Raw genomic sequence first — 19,486 nt, 5'->3', positions numbered from 1 at the left:
TAAATAAGGGATGGGGTAAGAAGGGGAGGAGTGGCATTAACTGAAGTTAGAGAAATCAGTGTTCATGTGATCAGGTTGGAGGCTACCCAGACGGAATATAAGGTGTTGTTCCTCGAACCTGAGTGTGGCTTCATCTTGACGGTAGAGGAGGCCGTGGATAGACATATCAGAATGGGAATGGGACGGGTGGCGGACAGAGTGTAGGTGTAATTTAAGTGACAGTTGTTGCCTTAAAAATCCTCTGGGTGGCTGTTTCTTGCCTAACTGTCAACTTGTGTAATAAAATGGATGCTGTATCAAATATAGACCCAAGTTAGGTTCTGAATAACTTCAAAGTGGCAACCTAACCAGAAAGGAAGTTTGCAGGGACTATAGCCATGCATTTGAAAGGGAAAGTAATAAGCCCAAAAGCCAATAGTTTTTGTCTTGTCTAGATAGATCACGGCATGAATAGTGATGAACTGTTTGAGGGCATAATTGGAGATGTATGTCAATAATAGTCACACTCTCAGGAGGAGATGTCAAGATACTGCTCTAAATGAGAGAGACAGAAACATGCCAATGCTGATAAAAGCAGCACAGATCACCATGGAATGACACATTGGCTGTTTTACTTTGATCTTTAAAATTATTCAAGATAAATTTTACTATCAAAGTACATGTATATCACCATGTACAACCCTGAGATTCACTTTCGTGTGGGCATACTCAACAAATCTGTAGAATAGTAACTATAACAGGATCAATGAAAGATCAACTAGAGTGTAGAAGGCAACAAACTGTCCAAGTACAAATATAAATAAATAGCATTAAATAACAAGAGCGTGAGATAATGAATTTGAGGTAAATTCTTGAGATTGAAGATGTCTTACTTCCCCTCAGAAAACCCACTGGGAGAATGTACAAACTCCTTACAGACAGCAGCAGAAGTGAACCCCTGTTACTGGTGTTATAGCATATTGCTAACCACTATGCTACTCTGCCACCAGTTTCTCTTATCATCTCTGAGTCTGAGTCCTGAAACTCCCCATCATCAGCTCTATGAGTACTTTCACCAGAAGGACTGCAGCAATTCATAAGGTGACATGCTACCATATTCTCAAGAGTCATTAGGGATGAGTAATAAATGCTGGTTTTGCCAGCAAGGCCTAAATCCTGATAATGACTTGTCTAGTTCAATGGGAAACATGGAACGTAGAACAGTACAGGACAGGAACAGGCTCTTCATCCTATGATGCCAAATGAAAGTTGTTTATCCGGAGACTGTATTATCTTGTGTGAAAGCCAAAAAGACAAAGATCTCGGGTTTTATATTTACTTAATATCATGAGCTAATTCAGCACCTTTGAAGCCAAATTTCCTTTTGTACTGACTCATGCTGAATTCCATGATGTAATTTCTTTTATTTTAACACTGTAATTTTATATTTGTGATCTGAACATCACTGGCAAACCCAGCATTTATTGTCCATCTGTATTTGCCCCTCGAGGATTTTGTTAAGCAGTTTCTGGCCTGGAGAATCATACATGCCAGATAGTGACAGATCCATCTTGAAAGACACTTGCATGATGGGTTCTGATGACAATCTGGTAGTTTATGTATGATCATTATTAAAAAATCTTTTTCAAATTCTAGAAGGTTAGTTGAATTTAAATGCCACACTTGCTATAGTGGAATTGGAACTTCGGTTGTTCATTCTGTCCTATAGATTTCTAGTCTAGTAATTTAATCTGTGCCTCTATTACACCTCATTTCTTTGTGTGTAATGTCACAAATAAATAGAGATTGAGATAAATCTACAAATGCGTAAAATTAAATTGTAGGCAAACTGAACCAGGTTAGTGAGTGATTTCTGCTTGACCAAGAAAACCAGTGAACTGCCTGCTAATGTTTGGATTAATGTTTCAGAACAAACACAAACCTAATTTTTTTTTGTGTTCAATGCTGATTAACTATTTGTAAGTAATTATTGAGGATTTTTTAAAATTACATTTGTAGGTAGCTCGATGTATCTTTTATCACCTCATTTCCTTTTGCAGCTTGGTGCTCAACCTATTGTGTGAAATACAAAGAAAGCATGTGCATTAAGAAAATTCTTTGAAATATTGGCTTACGTATGGCACTTTTTTACTATTGAAGATGATCCTGTTAACGCACGGGATCTAAATTGGAAGTGGGAGCACAGGGTTTGACTTGGTTTCAGTACTTGAGTAAGTATTTTGTCTACTGAGGATGCGAAATGGAACCTGTTGGTAAAAAAACTTAAATGATTTCTTTTTACTCCCCAGAGTACAGCGGCCAAAAAATACTGCTGGTATGTGGATGCAGGATATCCCACCTATTTTATGTAAGTATTTTAGAGCTTAATGTATGTTTTCTTACAGTATTTCACACTGTTAATGCACTCAAATACAGCAGTCATAAATACCTCGATAGATGAAGATTCTAGTCCAGTTGTTTAAATTAAAATATTTTCCTAGTGTAAACATATGAAATATGGAGACCTCAATTCTAAATTATAGGTTATGTATATTAACATAAATAAAATGATTTGTCCTTTATTACTTTGCCTATTTGGAACTTTATACCCAGGTTTATCTGTGGTTTTAGGGGTTGAGGCATCATAATAAAGCAACAACGTATTGCTATAGGTTACATCCTCAATTCATAGTACTACTGTTTGGGTAAGATGGATGCTGATGTGGTATATATGTGGTTAAAGGGTTTGCTGAGAAATTGAAAAGTTTGCCCTTTGCCACCAGTATTAATTGAACCCGCAGGCTAATGGCAGTTTGTGTGCTGTCTCTGTGAGATTGTGCACGAAAGAAGATTTAAGGGGAAATGACCTAGATACACCTTAGATGAAAATGTTAAGTCATCTCCTCTATACTAGGTGGAAAATTCCTCATTAAAACTGCTTTCTGGGTGAAATTTTTTAATGGAATCTACTGACACTATCTTGTTTTAATGGGTTTTGTTTTGCATTGCCCCTGCAAGTAATACTAAAGCACACCTACACAATCCTGTTCTGTCTGTGCCAATCCTGTGTTGAAATCAGTCTTTTTACTGTACTGCTTTCCTTGTGTGTGAAGAAGAAAGTACATATTTCAGCAGTAAGTCATTCTCCACTCAACTGAACACAGGAGTCAGGATATAAACATGCAAACATCAGGTGCTTTATTTGGGCAACACTCTCATTACAATTGAGTAAGAATAAAAAGACGAATTTGATGGCACAAATAAACAGGTTTTTGTAAATGTGTTTCAGTCTGACTGATAAACTCTGCTGAAACCAAATGGCTGCCCTCCTCATATGGTCCAACAGAATTTCAAATTTAAATTCAGCAGCACAATTAAAGTAAAAGTTGGCAGGGCAATATTTAAAAATAAAGGCCTGAACATTTGTCTGTGTCCTTTTTGATATTGATAACCTCTAATCAGACTGTTATCTCTTGATAACAGACTTGAAGAGAAGATTACCTATGCTTTCATGTTTGGCCTTGTGACCCAGCTAGGTTAAGCTGGTCTTCCATGCCTGTGTCATAACTTTAGAAACACTACTGAGCAACCAAGTGAACTGAACAATAGCATCCATTTTTGGTGAGAGCAGGGCATTAGCCAACTTGACCTATTAAAATACAGATCCTTTGTAGCTGAGAAGTAATAAACTACCTCTGCCAAGTTTGCTTATAGGGATATTGAGCAATTCTTGTTTGTATGCTGGCTAAGGTGTAATAAAGCAATGATATTTGTTAACCAGCTGAGGTTCAGGTTGATGTTCTCCCCTGAAAGATTTCACATGCCAGTGCTCGCAATATTTCACTGTTGCACTTGTTACTGTTTGCTTGTCTAATATTTTAAATTCTGCGGTGGAATTGAACTTGCAGTTTACTAGTTTGAGACTGAGTGCTTAAAAACTAGAAAAACATTTGTGCTTGTACCACATGATGAAATAATCAGGAATGAGACTGGCTGTGTTGTCCTTAAGGACTTAGTTGGCATAAAAAATGAGATTGATCCACATAATACATTAGCAGTTATGTTGACTGGTTTATCCAATATTTTCGTAGCTGTCGTGCATATGAGGATTGCTGTGGTACTAGATGCTGCATGCGAGCATTCTCTATCCAACGATTATGGTATTTTTGGTAAGTGTGTGATATTTTATGCTTTGGTTTCATGTAATCGAATGTGAGGGGAAGAAGCCATCGATCAATATCTGCAAACCTTAGCAGTTTTTGATGCAGTCCAAAGTAAGTTTATTATCAAAGTACGTATATGTCACCATATACAACCCTAACATTTATTTTCCTGTGGGCATATTCATTAAATCCATAATAGAATAATAACTATAATAGAATCAATAAAAGACAGCACCAACTTGGGCATTCAGCCAATGTGCATAAGACAACGAACTGTGCAAACACAAAAATAAAGAAATAATAACAAATAATAAATATTGAGAACATGAGATGAAGACTCCTTGAAAGTGAGTCCATAGCTTGTGGGAACATTTCAATAATTGGGCAAGTGAAGTCATCCCTTTTGGTTCAAGAGCCTGATGGTTGAGGGGTAATAACTGTTCCTGATTCCGATGGTGTGAGTCCTAAAGCTCCTTGATGGCAGCACTGAGAAGGGTGGTGGGGGTTCCTGATGATGGATGCTGCTTTACCATGACAACGCTCTGTGTCGACGTGCTTCAGTGGTGGGGAGGTCTTTACCTGTGATGGACTGGGCTGCATCCACTACTTTTTGTAGGATTTTCCATTCAAGGTCATGGGTGTTTCCATACCAAGCTGTGATGCAGTCAGTCAATATAGTCACCATCACGCATCTATCAAAGTCTGTCAGAATTTTAGATTTCATGCAGGATCTTTGCAAACTCCTAACTAGAGGCACCATGGTGCTTTCTTCATAATTGCATTTGCGTGCTGGCCCGGGACAGGTTCTACGAAATGATTACACCAAGGAATTTAAAGTTGTTGATCCTCTCCACCTCTGATCCTCTGAGGACTGGCTAATAGATCTCTCATTTCCTCCTGAAATCATAATTGGCTCCTTGGTCTTCCTGACATTGAGGGATTGCTGCTGTGGCACCACTCAGCCAGATTTTATGCTGATTCATTTTGACAATGGAGTCATCAGCAAACTTGAAAATGGCATTGGAGCTGTGTTTAACCATACAGTCATAATTGTAAAGTGAGTAAAACAGAAGGCTAAGCACATAGCCTTGAGGTTCACCTGTGCTGATGGAGATCATGGAGGAGATGTTGCCAATCCAAAGTTGCTGAGATCTGCAGGTGAGGAAATCAAGAATCAAATTGCACAAGGTAGTATTGAGGCCAAGGTCTTGAAGCTTATTGATTAATTTTGAGGGGATGATGGAATTGAATGCTGATTCTTTGTCAATAAAGAGCATCCTGAAGTATGCATCTTTGTTGTCCAGATGTTCCAGGGTTGAGTGAAGAGCCAATGAGATGGCATCTGCTGTCGACCTGTTGCTCCGGTAGGCAAATTGGAATGGATCCAAGTTGTTTCTCAGACAGGAGTTGGTTTCATCACCAACCTCTCAAAATAACTTCATTGTGGATGTATGTGCTACTGGATGATAGTCATTGAGGCAGGTTACCACATTCCTAGGCACCAGTACAAGCGAACCTTGCTTGAAGCAAGTGGGTTCCTCAGATTGCCGAAGTGATAAGTTAAAGATCTCAGTGAACAGCCAGTTGATCAGCACAGGTCTTTAATACTTAGCCAGGTACCCCATCCGGGCTGAATGCTTTTCATAGGTACATCCTCCTAAAGGCTGCTCGCATGTTGGTGTCAGAAACTGAAGTCACAGTATCATCAGGGATTGTGGAAATTTGTGATGGTTCCTATATGTTTTGATAGTCAAAGTGAGAATAGAAGGCATTGAGCCCATCTGGAAGCAAAACCCTGTTGTCGCCTATGTCACTTGATCAAAATTTATAAGAGGTGATGACATTCAAGGCCTGCCACACTGATGAGCATCCTTCATTGGTTCAAATTTAGTCTGGAATTGCCACTTGACCCGTGAGATGGATTTCCAGAGATTGTATCTGGACCTCTTGTAATTTTCTTGGCCAACAGCGTCTGATCTGGCCCTCATCAGATCGCAGATCTCTTGGTTCATCCAGGGCTTCTGGTTGGAGAAGACTCCGAATGATTTTGTGGGGATACTGCTGTTTTTATAAAGACCATGACAACCATGGTGTATTCATTCAGATGCACAGATGAGTCCTTGAACACAGCCCAATCCACTAACTTGAAGCAATCCAGTAGCTGCTCTTTTGCCTCCCACAACTACCTCTTTGTTTTGCCTCCCACAACTACCTCTTTGTTGTCCTGAACTCTGGAGCTTTGCTCTTTAGTCTCTGCCTATATACAGGTGGATGTGTGGTCTGGTCATGGAACAGTAGGCATTCCATATCTACACTATGAAATATCTAAATATTTAGTTTATTCGCAGGCAGTCAGCTTTGTGCAATAAAATCTATTACAAATCAACTTTTGGTTTAGCTGAATACATAGCATTTAACGTCTTACTGAATTGTTATAATTGTAAAACTGAGTTGTACTTTCTAGCTAATTACATAAAAGCATGATGTGCACAAGTTTCGTGTGAATAACATCTAGATTCCTTAGACCCAAGGGCATGAGGACATAATACGAAGTATAGATTTGTTTTTATTAGAGAAAAACTGGAGGGAAAACGTATAACTGAGGGTGTGATCTGGAACTTAAAAGCCCTCACAAAGTTTTATGAGTACTTGGATGAGTACAATGGAAGAGGGAAAGGGATTAATCCAGAGCTTACTTTGGGTCAGTATAGACATAGGATGAGGGAAAGAGGCCCAAGGAACCACAACCTGAGTGTTTTCCTTAAATGTAAGTAGAAAAATAGAGGGCTATGGGTAAAGCCTAGGTAGTTCTAAGGTAGGGACATGTTCGGCATAGCTTTGTGGGCTGAAGGGCCTGTATTGTGCTGTAGGTTTTCTGTGTTTTTTTTAACTGCTTTGGAAATGTTTTGCCATTCTTGGTTTTATAACAGCGTTGAAATCCTGGATCCACTGAGACAAGGGATTGACAGTAATGAATGGTAGCTTTGCCAGTGGCATCCACATACCATATAATTTTATAAAATGTGTGTGCATCATTCTTTTTGCTATTCACAGGTTTCTTTTAATGATGGGGGTCCTATTTTGTTGTGGAGCTGGTTTCTTCATTCGGAGAAGACTGCATCCTCCTCAAATGACCGATGACCCTCCTTTTACAGTGGGTTTCACCAGGCAACCTGTTAACACAACTGGTTGTCAGACTACGGGAAGTAAGTATTAAACTTACTCAAATTCTAGGAGTAAATTTGTGCCAATGAGTGAGTACATTTCTGTTGAACATCGTTAAACTCACAAAATAGTGCACAAAGAAAGTTGTCCAGAGCAGTGAAGTACCTGCATACCTAAAATCTGGTTGACCTTGGACCAAGCAGTTCTGTTTGTATTGAGTATAAGCCAAATACTACAACTGTAATTGCTTGTTCAAAGTTGCCGTGATATTGGAGAGACAAATACCTCTTTATTCAAAAAGAGAATCTGCTTGGGAACATTCCAGGTTGATAATCTGTTTCAGTACTGAGTGGAGAATTAAGATGGTCGGTATAAAAATGAGGTGTGATGAGAGGAACTAAAGCTGATTGGGTAAGGAGGGGTGGAAGATGACAGGCAGGTAGTAGAGGAAGGAAAAAAGGGCGAAGTTAGGAGTTAGTGAAAGAGTGGGAAAGGAGAGGCAGATCAAGTGGGGGGTGGGGAGAGGGGAGTGTGGAGATTGGAGAGAGCTGCTGGAGGGAGTTAACAGGACAAAAAGGGCTACCTGTACTGTACTCTGATAAATATAGGTGGTGAAAATGGTAAAACAAAGAACCATTAGGGAAAGGTGAGTGGCAGCTGGAACCAGAAGCAGATAGAGGAGGTAGGCAAATGTGGTTGCACAGTGTAGTGAATGGATAGAACCAGGAAGGAGTGAAGTGGCAGGTGGGGTGGTGGTTTGAGTAGGTACTAGGGAAAGATGACAATAATTGGAAGACTGGAGGAGAATTGGAAGGAGAGAGAGGAGGCAAGTGCTTAATATCTGGCATTGTCAATATCTTATAACTATATACAAGTTATATAAATTTGATAATTTTGCTGATGACAAAAGTAGATAGGAAAATAATTTGTGAAGAGCAATGAAGGGAAGAAGTTGAGTGGACAAAGATTTAGCACATGAGTTCCCAACATTTTTTATGCCATGGACCCCTACGATTAACGGAGGTGTTCATAGACCCCAGGTTGGGAGTCCCTGATTTAGTATGAGGACATGGAGGCTATGAAGGGATAAAGATAGCTTAACTGAGTGGACAAAGATCTGGTAAAGTGAAACAATATGAACTTGCCCATTTTGGCAAGAAATTTTTTTTTAAAAGAGTATCTATTAAATAATGAGAGATGCAAGGGTTCAAGTACTAGAATATCTGAATGAATTATTCAGAAAGGCCTAGTTTCTGTGTACTCTATGTAATCAAGGAATTTTTTTTTATTGACAGGGAGATGCAAAATCTGGAAGTTTGTTTCAGTTATATGGGGCCATCGTGAGACTACATCAGGGTTACTCTGTGCGTTATTGGTCATATTTAAGGAAGCATGTAAATGTATTGGAAGCAATTCAAAGATATGTTATCAGCCTGATACCTGGAATGGGCAAGCTATTCTTAGTTTAAAAACATAAGAACATAAGAAATAGGAGCAGGAGTGGGCCATCCGGCCTGTCAAGCCTGCTCCACCATTCAATAAGGTCATGGCTGATCTGACCATGGACTCGGCTCCAGCTAACTATCCTTTCTCCATAACCTCGAATTCCCCTACTATGCAAAAATTTCACTATTTAAAGCTAGTATTTTCTGCTGCTTCACTGGGTAGAGAATTCCATAGGTTTACTGCTCTCTTGGAAAAGCAGTTTCTCTTCCTCCGTTCTAAATCTATTCCCCCAAATCTTAAGGCTATGTCCTCTAGTTCACATCTTTTACTAGTGAAAACAACTTTCCTTCCTCTATTATGGCTTATATTTTTTTTATCCCTTTCATAATTTTATGTTTCTATAAGATCCACTCTCATTCTTGAGAATTCCATTGAGTATAATACCAGGTGACATGATATCTCCTCATACTGTTGGTTAACCCCCTCATTTCCAAAATTAACCTTGTGAACTTCCCCTGTACCAACTCCAGAGCCAGTGTATCTTTCCTCAAGTAAGGATGTACTCTAGCTGTGGCCTGACCACTACACTGCAGAGTTGCAGCATAATCTCCCTGCTCTTAAATTCAATCACTCTAGCAATGAAGGCCAATATTTCATTTGCATTAAGACCATCAGACACAGGAGCAGAATTAAGCTATTCAGCCCAACAAGTCTGCTCTGCTATTCCTCAACCCCATACACCTGCCTTCTCACCTATCAACAAGATCATCCATCTTATTTTTTATACTATATGCATTTAGGTACAACACCTTGAATACTGTATTTGCTATCCTTTCTGATTCTGCATCCCTAATGTTTTGATACTCAGCCTGTTGGCTGCAACTAACTCTCATCCCCTGCCTACCCTCTCTAACAATCTGACTGCATGCTATCTTTACTTTTTTACCATCCGTCCTATCCTGAGTCCCTTCACTCCGGTTCCCATCCCTCTGCCAAATTAGTTTAAACCCTCCCCAACAATTCTAACAAACCTGCCTGTGAGAATATTGGTCCCCCTTAGGTTCAGGTGCAACCTGTCAGTTTTGAACAGTTATACCTCCCCCAGAAGAGATCCCAATGGTCCAAGAACCTGAAGCCCTGCCCCCTGCATCAGCTCCTCAGCCATGCATTTATCTGCCAAATCATCCTGTTTCTACCCTCACTGGCGCGTGGCACAGGCAGAAATCCAGAAATTACTACCCGGAAGATTCTGCTTCTCAGCTTTCTACCTAGTTCTCTAAATTCTCTTTTCAGGCCTGTAATTTCCTGGTTTGTTCTTGGAGCCTTTCTTAAACAGCAGAACAACATTGGCTTCTCCAGTTCTCTGGTACTTCATCTGTCGCTATGGATGCCTTAAATATCTCTGCTAGAGCCCCTGAAATTTCTGCATTTGCTTCCCACAGCGTCCGATGGAACACATTACCAGGCCCTGGGGATTTGTCCACCCTGATTTACCTTGAAACAGTAAACACCTCCTTCTCTGTAATCTGTATATGCTCCATGACCTCGCTGCTGCTTTGCCTCACTTGTATTGACTCTGAGTAAATACAGATGTAAAAAAATCCATTTAAGAACTGCCCCATCACTTTTGGCTGCACACATACATTACCATTCTGATCTTCCATAGGACCAATTTTGGCCCTTGCAACCCTTTTGCTCTTAACATATCAGTAGAAGTCCTGAGGATTCTCTTTCACCTTATCTGCTATAACATCCTTTTAGAATGACTTCTAGTCTTCCTGGTTTCTTTAACTGTTCTTTTACATTTCTCCTTTCTGTTCCCCTAATTAATGAATCCCCTATCACCACAGCTTGCCTCTTCTCCTCCTCCCCCCACCCTCCCTCTTTTCTGAGTCTTGGAGCTAGACTTAGTGCCAGAGACCTGACCACTGTGACTTTCCTCTGCTAGTTCATTCTCTTTCTTCTCTCTTCTCCCCCCTGCCCCCCCCAAACAACAATATCTAAAGTGGTATACCTGTAGTTGATGAGGATGGCCTCAGGGGTACTCTGCACTGGCTGTTTAACCCTTCTGACCTTCCTGACTGTCACCCAGTTTCCTGTATCCTGCACCTTGGGTGTAACTACCTCTGTATATGGCTTGTCTATCACCCTCCCAAATGAACCGGAGTTCATCCAGTTCCAGTTCCATCTTCCAACTCCTTAACACAGTGTAAGAAGCTGCAGCTGGATGTACTATTTGTAGGTGAAGTCACCAGGGACCCTGCCTGACATCCCCATTGCTCTAGCTGTGCAATTATAAAGAAGGAAATAATAAACTGAAGTGCTCCTGCTTTTCTTGGGAGACTCCATCTCCTATCACATCTAACAGGAGGTATTGAGAGAAACCATATGAATATGGTGCACCCTTGATCTATGGAACAGGTGTTGCAAAGGCCTGCACTCATCCTGCTGCCCAAGTTTCAGCCATGAGTCCAGCATTTATGTTCTATAACTTCATTGCTTGACTGAGCCCATATAATACCAGTTATTGTTGCATTTATTGCAAAGTATACTGTTCACTCTTTGCTTCACATGAGCCAGGAATTCCATTGCACTCTGTTGTACATGACAAAAATGTAATCTGAATCAGAATCCTCATAGGCAGTCTCTCCACATTCATTGCTGCCGGGTTCATGATGTAATAACATGCAGTGGCGTGGCAGATAGGAATTTGCACTTGGTTCCTGCTACATCAATAATTTATCTCTAGGTAATGCTATAATGGTCCATTGTAGCTTCTTCAATTTTCCCCTGGAATATATTCTGACACTACAAGGTATAAACGTATGAATTGAAGTTGTCCATAGCAACCCCTTAATCCTGTTCTTGCATTCAATTAGATTGATCGAATATTTGACTCCAATTTAATTTTCTGCCGAATCCCTGTAACTTTGACTTCTCTTGTTCAGAAACGTACAGTATCTCTGCCTTGAATAAATTTTCTACGTTTCCAATATGCTCGGTAGAAGAATTATAGTGAATTGCCACTAAATTTGTTCTGCTGTTTGGGGCTGATCTTTTCTGAAGTCCTGTATTTTCCCATCCTTAAGGGAAACATTCTCACCGTAGAGTCTTGTTTCAATGAGGTTCTTAATGCTGGAGAATGAAAGTCCAATCTGCTCATCTTTCAGCACAAGTCAACCCCCTAATTCAAAGAATCCATCTGTTAAAACTTTGCTGAATTGGCTTAAATATAGTGCCTATAAAAAGTATTCATCCCCCACCGTTGGAAGTTTTTATGTTTTATTGTTTTAGAGCAGTTGAATTAATTTGGCTTTTTTTACACTGATCAACAGAAAAAGACGTGTCAAAGTGAAAACAGATCTCTGCAAAGTGATCTAAATTAATTACAAATATAAAACAAAATAATTGATTGCATAAGTATTCACCCCCTTCACGTCAGTATTTAGTAGATGCACCTTTGGCAGCACTTACAGCCGTGAATCTGTGTGGATAGGTCTTTATCAGCTTTGCACATCTGGACGCTGCAAAATTTTTTTCCCATTCTTCTTTACAAAACTGCTCAAGCTCTGTCAGATTGCATTGGGATCCTGAGTGAACAGCCCTTTTCAAGTCCAGTCACATATTCTCAATTGGATTGAGGTCTGAACTCTGACTTGGCCACTCCAGGACATTAACTTTGTTGTTCTTAAGCATTCCTGTGTAGCTTTGGCTTTATGCATGGGGGTCATTGTCTTGCTGATAAACAAATCTTCTCCCATGTCTCAGTTCTCTTGTAGACTGCATCAGGTTTTCTGCCAGGCTCACCTGAGGACTGGGAGAAATTCAGAGTTCAGCAGAGGAGGACAAAGGGCTTAATTAGGAAGGGGAAAAAAGATTATTAGAGAAAACTGGCAGGGAACATAAAAACGGACTGTAAAAGCTTTTATAGATATGTAAAAATGAAAAGACTGGTAAAGACAAATGTAGGTCCCCTGCAGACAGAAACAGGTGAATTGATTATGGGGAGCAAGGACATGGCAGACCAATTGAATAATTACTTTGGTTCTGCCTTCACTAAGGAGGACATAAATAATCTTCCAGAAATAGTAGGGGACAGAGGGTCCAGTGAGATGGAGGAACTGAGCGAAATACATGTTAGTAGGGAAGTGGTGTTAGGTAAATTGAAGGGATTGAAGGCAGATAAATCCCCAGGGCCAGATGGTCTACATCCCAGAGTGCTTAAGGAAGTAGCCCAAGAAATAGTGGATGCATTAGTGATAATTTTTCAAAACTCATTAGATTCTGGACTAGTTCCTGAGGATTGGAGGGTGGCTAATGTAACTCCACTTTTTAAAAAAGGAGGGAGAGAGAAACCAGGGAATTATAGACCGGTTAGCCTAACGTCGGTGGTGGGGAAACTGCTGGAGTCAGTTATCAAGGATGTGATAACAGCACATTTGGAAAGCGGTGAAATGATCGGACAAAGTCAGCATGGATTTGTGAAAGGAAAATCATGTCTGACGAATCTCATAGAATTTTTTGAGGATGTAACTAGTAGAGTGGATAGGGGAGAACCAGTGGATGTGATATATTTGGATTTTCAAAAGGCTTTTGACAAGGTCCCACACAGGAGATTAGTGTGCAAACTTAAAGCACACGGTATTGGGGGTAAGGTATTGGTGTGGGTGGAGAATTGGTTAGCAGACAGGAAGCAAAGAGTGGGAATAAACGGGACCTTTTCAGAATGGCAGGCGGTGACTAGTGGGGTACCGCAAGGCTCAGTGCTGGGACCCCAGTTGTTTACAATATATATTAATGACTTGGATGAGTGAATTAAATGCAGCATCTCCAAGTTTGCGGATGACACGAAGCTGGGTGGCAGTGTTAGCTGTGAGGAGGATGCCAAGAGGATGCAGGGTGACTTGGATAAGTTGGGTGAGTGGGCAAATTCATGGCAGATGCAATTTAATGTGGATAAATGTGAAGTTATCCACTTTGGTGGCAAAAATAGGAAAACAGATTATTATCTGAATGGTGGCCGATTAGGAAAAGGGGAGGTGCAACGAGACCTGTGTGTCATTATACACCAGTCATTGAAAGTGGGCATGCAGGTACAGCAGGCGGTGAAAAAGGCGAATGGTATGCTGGCATTTATAGCGAGAGGATTCGAGTACAGGAGCAGGGAGGTACTACTGCAGTTGTACAAGGCCTTGGTGAGACCACACCTGGAGTATTGTGTGCAGTTTTGGTCCCCTAATCTGAGGAAAGACATCCTTGCCATAGAGGGAGTACAAAGAAGGTTCACCAGATTGATTCCTGGGATGGCAGGACTTTCATATGAAGAAAGACTGGATGAACTGGGCTTGTACTCGTTGGAATTTAGAAGATTGAGGGGGGATCTGATTGAAATGTATAAGATCCTAAAGGGATTGGACAAGCTAGATGCAGGAAGATTGTTCCCGATGTTGGGGAAGTCCAGAATGAGGGGCCACAGTTTGAGGATAGAGGGGAAGCCTTTTAGGACCGAGATTAGGAAAAACTTCTTCACACAGAGAGTGGTGAATCTGTGGAATTCTCTGCCACAGGAAACAGTTGAGGCCAGTTCATTGGCTATATTTAAGAGGGAGTTAGATATGGCCCTTGTGGCTACAGGGGTCAAGGGGTATGGAGGGAAGGCTGGGGCGGGGTTCTGAGTTGGATGATCAGCCATGATCATAATAAATGGCGGTGCAGGCTCAAAGGGCCGAATGGCCTACTCCTGCACCTATTTTCTATGTTTCTATGAGTCTTTTTCTGTTGATCAGTGTCAAATGTGTGTCAAATCAGTGTCTCATAGACCACAGACACATCAAATGAAGTTCTCAGAAGAGCCCAAGCAGTTTGATTACTCATACCAACAATAAGAGAAAGACAACTCAGATTCCAGGACACATCATGCGGAAAGGTGAACTAGAAAAACACATACTCTCTGGAAAGATGGAGAGGAGTAAAGCTGGAGGAAGACCTCGGCTTATGTACATCAAAAGCATAGCCAGGTGGCTGCACATCGAGGAAATGGAAGTCATCCAAAAAATGAAGGATATATCTATATAGAAAACCATGGTCACCGAAGTCCGCATCGGATATGGTACCTAGACAGACAGACAGTGTCAAAAAAGCCAAATTAAATTCACTGTAATTCCATGTTGTAAAACAAAACATGAAAACTTCCGGGGGAGGGGGTGGGTGAGTTTGAATACTTCTTATAGGCACTGCATATTGTCTGTAAGCCAATCAAAACTTCAGTTTTCCAGGTATGATCCCAGCAAAAAGATTGCCAAAACTTCATTTGGTGTATTATTCAATTCTCCTTGCAATAAAGCCTGACATTGTATTTGCCATTTTAATATGCTGTATCTCCGTGCTAACTTAGTATGCGGCACCCTGAAAATTGATATTAGTTTTGTGTTGTTTCTGGACCATTGTTGTCACTGAGTGGAAAATCTCTTGATTTCTTTCTCATTGCATCCTATTTGTTATCCTTTTGCTGAACTACCCTATCTCCTTTGAAATTCTCACAATTTCCTGCCTGTCTTTCTCTTCGCACAATATACTGTAAATTTTAAGTTAATGCTTGCTCTACGGATTCTACATGCATCTCACTTATTACAACATACTAACTGCAAATAACCTGTTTTTCCCTAATTGGTTTTCTATCATAAACTGATTTCCAGTCATGCTCATATTGCACTTAATCCCATAAGCCTTTATCCTTGGTGTTAACCTTTTGTGACACCTACTTTATCCAAGCACACAGCCATTGGCTCTACTTTAACTTTTTAAAACCTGTAGTGTATTGCCTAATCATTTCCTCCAAGAATCAGTTTCTGAAAATTTGAATGGGGGCACAACTGCGCAAGCCAGTGAGAACAGCAAGAAGAGTTTAAAAAGAAGAAAGATTTATGCAGCAGGCATCAGAGTAGAGAGAGACAGAGTAGGAAGGCTTTGGCTCAACGAGGTTTCGGTGATAAAGGGTCGAGGCGAGGTAGGTTATCTGTGTAGAGTACAGACAGAAAGTATGTGTGTGAGGCCAGTTTTCTGTGAGTGCCAGATGTGTGAGGTCCTGGAGACTCCCAGTCTCCCGAATAGCCACATATGCACCAGGTGCGTTGAGCAGCAGCTCTTTGGGGACCGCGTTAGGGAACTGAAAATGTAGCTCGATGACTTTCATCTGGTCAGGGAGAGTGAGGGAGTGATAGGTAGTCACTCCAGGGCCTGGGGAGGTGGGTGACAGTCAGGAGAGGGAAGGGCAAGAGGCAGATGCTAGAGAGTGTCCCAGTGGCTGTCTCCTTTAACAATAAATACTCCTGCTTGAGTACTGTTGGGGGAGACGGACTACCTGGGGGAAGCAACAGTGGTCGTTCCTCTGGCACAGAGTCCGGCCCTGTGGCTCAGGAGGGTAGAAAAAGGAAGAGGATGGCATCAGTGATAGGGGACCCTATAGTTAGGGGGTAAGACAAGCGATCCTGTGGACGCAGGAAGGAAACTCGGATGGTAGTTTTCCTCCCAGGTGCCAGGGTCCGGGATGTTTTTGATTGTGCCCACGATATCTTAAAGTGGGGCGAACAGCCAGATAACATATTGGTACCAATGATATAGGTAGGAAAAGGGAGGAGGTCCTGAAAGCAGACTGTACAGGGAGTTAGGAAGGAAGTTGAGAAGCAGGACTTCAAAAGTAGTAATCTTGGGATTACTGCCTGTGCCACGCGACAGAGAGAATAGGAATAGAATGAGCTGGAGGATAAATGTGTGGCTGAGGGATTGGAGTAGGAAGCAGGGACTCTGATTTCTGGATCATTGGGACCTCTTTTGGAGTAGGTGTGACCTGTACAAAAAGGACAAGTTGCATTTGAATCCCAGGGGGACCAATATCCTGGCAGGGAGGTTTGCTAAGGCTATTGGGGAGAGTTTAAACTAGAATTGCTGGGGATTGGGAACCGAACTGAAGTGATTGAGGAAAGGGAAGTTGGCTCACAGGTAGAGAAAGCTTGGTGATAGTGCGAGAAGGAGGGTAGGCAGGTGACAGAAAAGGGACACACTCAGACCGATGGTGGATTAGCACTTGGAGCTAAGATGTTGTGCCCAGTACAGAGACTTGGATGGTACAGGGGCACGAATGGCTACTTCAAGTGCCAGGCTTTAGATGTTTCAGAAAGGACAGGGAGGAAAGCAAAAGAGGTGGGGGCTGGCACTGTTGATCAGGGATAGTGTCACGGCTGCAGTAAAGGAGAAAGTCATGAAGGGGTTGTCTATGGAGTCTCTGTGGGTGGAAGTTAGAAATAGGAAGGGGTCAATAACTCTACTGGGTGTTTTTTTTTATAGACTACCCAATAGTAACAGGGACATCGAGGAGCTGATGGGGAGACAGATTCTGTAAAGTTGTAATAATAACAGGGTTGTTGTGGGAGCTTTTAATTTCCCAAATATTGATTGGCACCTCCCTAGTGGGCACGTGGCCAAGTGGTTAAGGCATTCGTCTAGTGATCTGAAGGTCACCACTTTGAGCCTTAGCTGAGGCAGCGTGTTGTGACCGTGAGCAAGGCAATTAACCACACATTGCTCTGTGTCTGTGTGAGGAGTGGCACACCACAGTCTTTCGTTCCGTGCCTGGTAAGGCATGAAAATGCCTGATGCTGCCCTCTTAGGCCTGAGTCAACAATCCCTCCTCCCTAGAGTGAGGGGTTTAGATAGGGTGGAGTTTGTTAGGTGTGTTCAGGAAGGTTTCTTGATACAGTAAGCCTACAAGAGGAGAGACTGTACTTGATCTGGTATTGGGAAATGAACGTGGTCAAGTGTCAGGTCTCTCAGTGGGAGAGCATTTTAGAGATAGTGATCACAATTCTATCTCCTTTACCATAGCATTGGAGAGGGATAGGAACAGACAAGTTAGGGAAATGTTTAATTGGAGTAAAGGGAAATATGAGGCTATCAGGCAGGAACTTGGAAGCATAAATTAGAAACAAATGTTCTCAGGGAAATGTATGGAACAAATGTGGCAAATGTTCAGGGGATATTTGCTTGGGGTTCTGCATAGGTACGTTCCAATGAGACAGGGAAAGGATGGGAGGGTACAGGAACTGTGGTGTACAAAGGCTGTTGTAAATCTAGTCAAGAAGAAAAGAAGAGCTTACGAAAGGTTCAAAAAATTCTTGGACCACTGAGGTATGTTTTGTGGTAAGGATGAATTGTACAAAAGGGATGGGTTGCACCTTAATGGGCGGGGGACCAGCATTCTGGCAGGCAGGTTTGCCTCTGCAACATGGGTGTGTTTAAACTAAGTAGTGGGGGGAGGGGACGAACTGGAAATATAAGGATGGAGTTAAAGGGAAAGTGAGAATAAGAAATGTTAAGAAAGACAACAGAATCAATGGAGCAGAAAGCTGAAGAAAGGATTGTACAGTATGGCCAGGTGAAATAGGAATTGATATGAAAGGTGAGGGGAGTAATGAATTAAAAGTGTTATATATGAATGCACGAAGTATAAGAAATGAAGTAGATGAGCTTGAGGCACAGTTGGAAATTGGTAAGTATGATGTTGTGGGAATAACAGAGACATGGCTTCAAGTGGACAGGGCCTGGGAAATGAATATTCAAGGATATACGTCCTATCGAAACGACAGACAGGTGGGCAGAGGGGATGGGGTGGCTCTGTTGGTGAGGAATGATATTCAGTCCCTTGCGAGGGGGGACTTAGAATCAGGAGATGTAGAGTCAGTATGGATAGAACTGAGAAAGTCTAAGGGTAGAAAGACCCTAATGGGAGTTATCTACAGGCCCCCACACAGTAGTCTGGATGTAGGGTGTAAGTTGAATCAAGAGTTAAAATTGGCATGTAGCAGAGGTAACGCTACAGTTGTTATGGGTGATTTCAACATGCAGGTAGACCGGAAGAATCAGGTTGGTAATGGACCCCAAGAAAGGGAGTTTGTGGAGTGCCTCCGAGATGGATTCTTAGAACAGCTTGTACTGGAGCCTACCAGAGAGAAGGCAGTTCTAGATTTAGTGTTGTGCAATGTACTGGATTTGATCAGGGACCTCGAGGTAAAGGAGCCATTAGGAGGTAGTGACCATAATATGATAAGTTTTAATCTACAAAGTGTACAAATTGAGAGGGAGAAGGGAAAATCGTAAGTGTCAGTATTACAGTTGAACAAAGGGAACTATGGAGCTGTGAGGGAGGAGCTGGCCAATGTTCAATGGAACAATACCCTAGCAGGGATGACAGTGGAACAACAATGGCAGGTATTTCTGGGAATAATGCAGAAGGTGCAGGATCAGTTCATTCCAAAGAGGAAGAAAGATCCTAAGGGGAGTAAGGGGAGGCCGTGGCTGACAAGGGAAGTAAAGGATAGTATAAAGATAAAAGAGAAGAAGTATAACATAGCAAAGATGAGTGGGAAGCCGGAGGATTGGAAAACTTTTAAAGAGCAACAGAAGATAACTAAAAAGGTAATACACGGAGAAAAAATGAGGTACGAAGGTAAACTAGCCAGGAATATAAAGAAGGATAGTAAAAGCTGCTTTAGGTATGTGAAAAGGAAAAAAATAGTTAAGACCAAAATTGGGTCCTTGAAGACAGAAATGGGTGAATTTATTATGGGGAACAAGGAAATGGCAGACAAGTTGAACAGGTACTTTGGATCTGTCTTCACTAGGGAAGACACAAACAATCTCCCAGATATAATAGCGGCCAAAGGACCTAGGGTAATGGA

The 19,486-nt window shown here is 41.6% G+C and overlaps 1 protein-coding gene across 2 annotated transcripts in view; it reads left to right on the top strand.

Moving 5' to 3' along the window:
• Positions 1–19,486, top strand: part of vopp1b (VOPP1 WW domain binding protein b) — a 52,490-nt gene that overhangs the window by 23,032 nt on the left and 9,972 nt on the right. The window contains exons 2-4 of one of the 2 annotated variants that reach the window (XM_072253624.1): positions 2,289–2,347; positions 4,071–4,148; positions 7,197–7,348. In XM_072253624.1, the coding sequence (XP_072109725.1) occupies positions 2,289–2,347; positions 4,071–4,148; positions 7,197–7,348 (289 nt within the window). The remainder of the gene's footprint in view (positions 1–2,288; positions 2,348–4,070; positions 4,149–7,196; positions 7,349–19,486) is intronic. The other variant, XM_072253625.1, reaches the window with a different exon arrangement.

This window comes from Mobula birostris, chromosome 3 (genome assembly GCF_030028105.1).
Source record: "Mobula birostris isolate sMobBir1 chromosome 3, sMobBir1.hap1, whole genome shotgun sequence".
NCBI classification, from domain to species: Eukaryota; Metazoa; Chordata; class Chondrichthyes; order Myliobatiformes; family Myliobatidae; genus Mobula; species Mobula birostris.
This window is presented reverse-complemented; position numbering and strand designations above follow the sequence as displayed.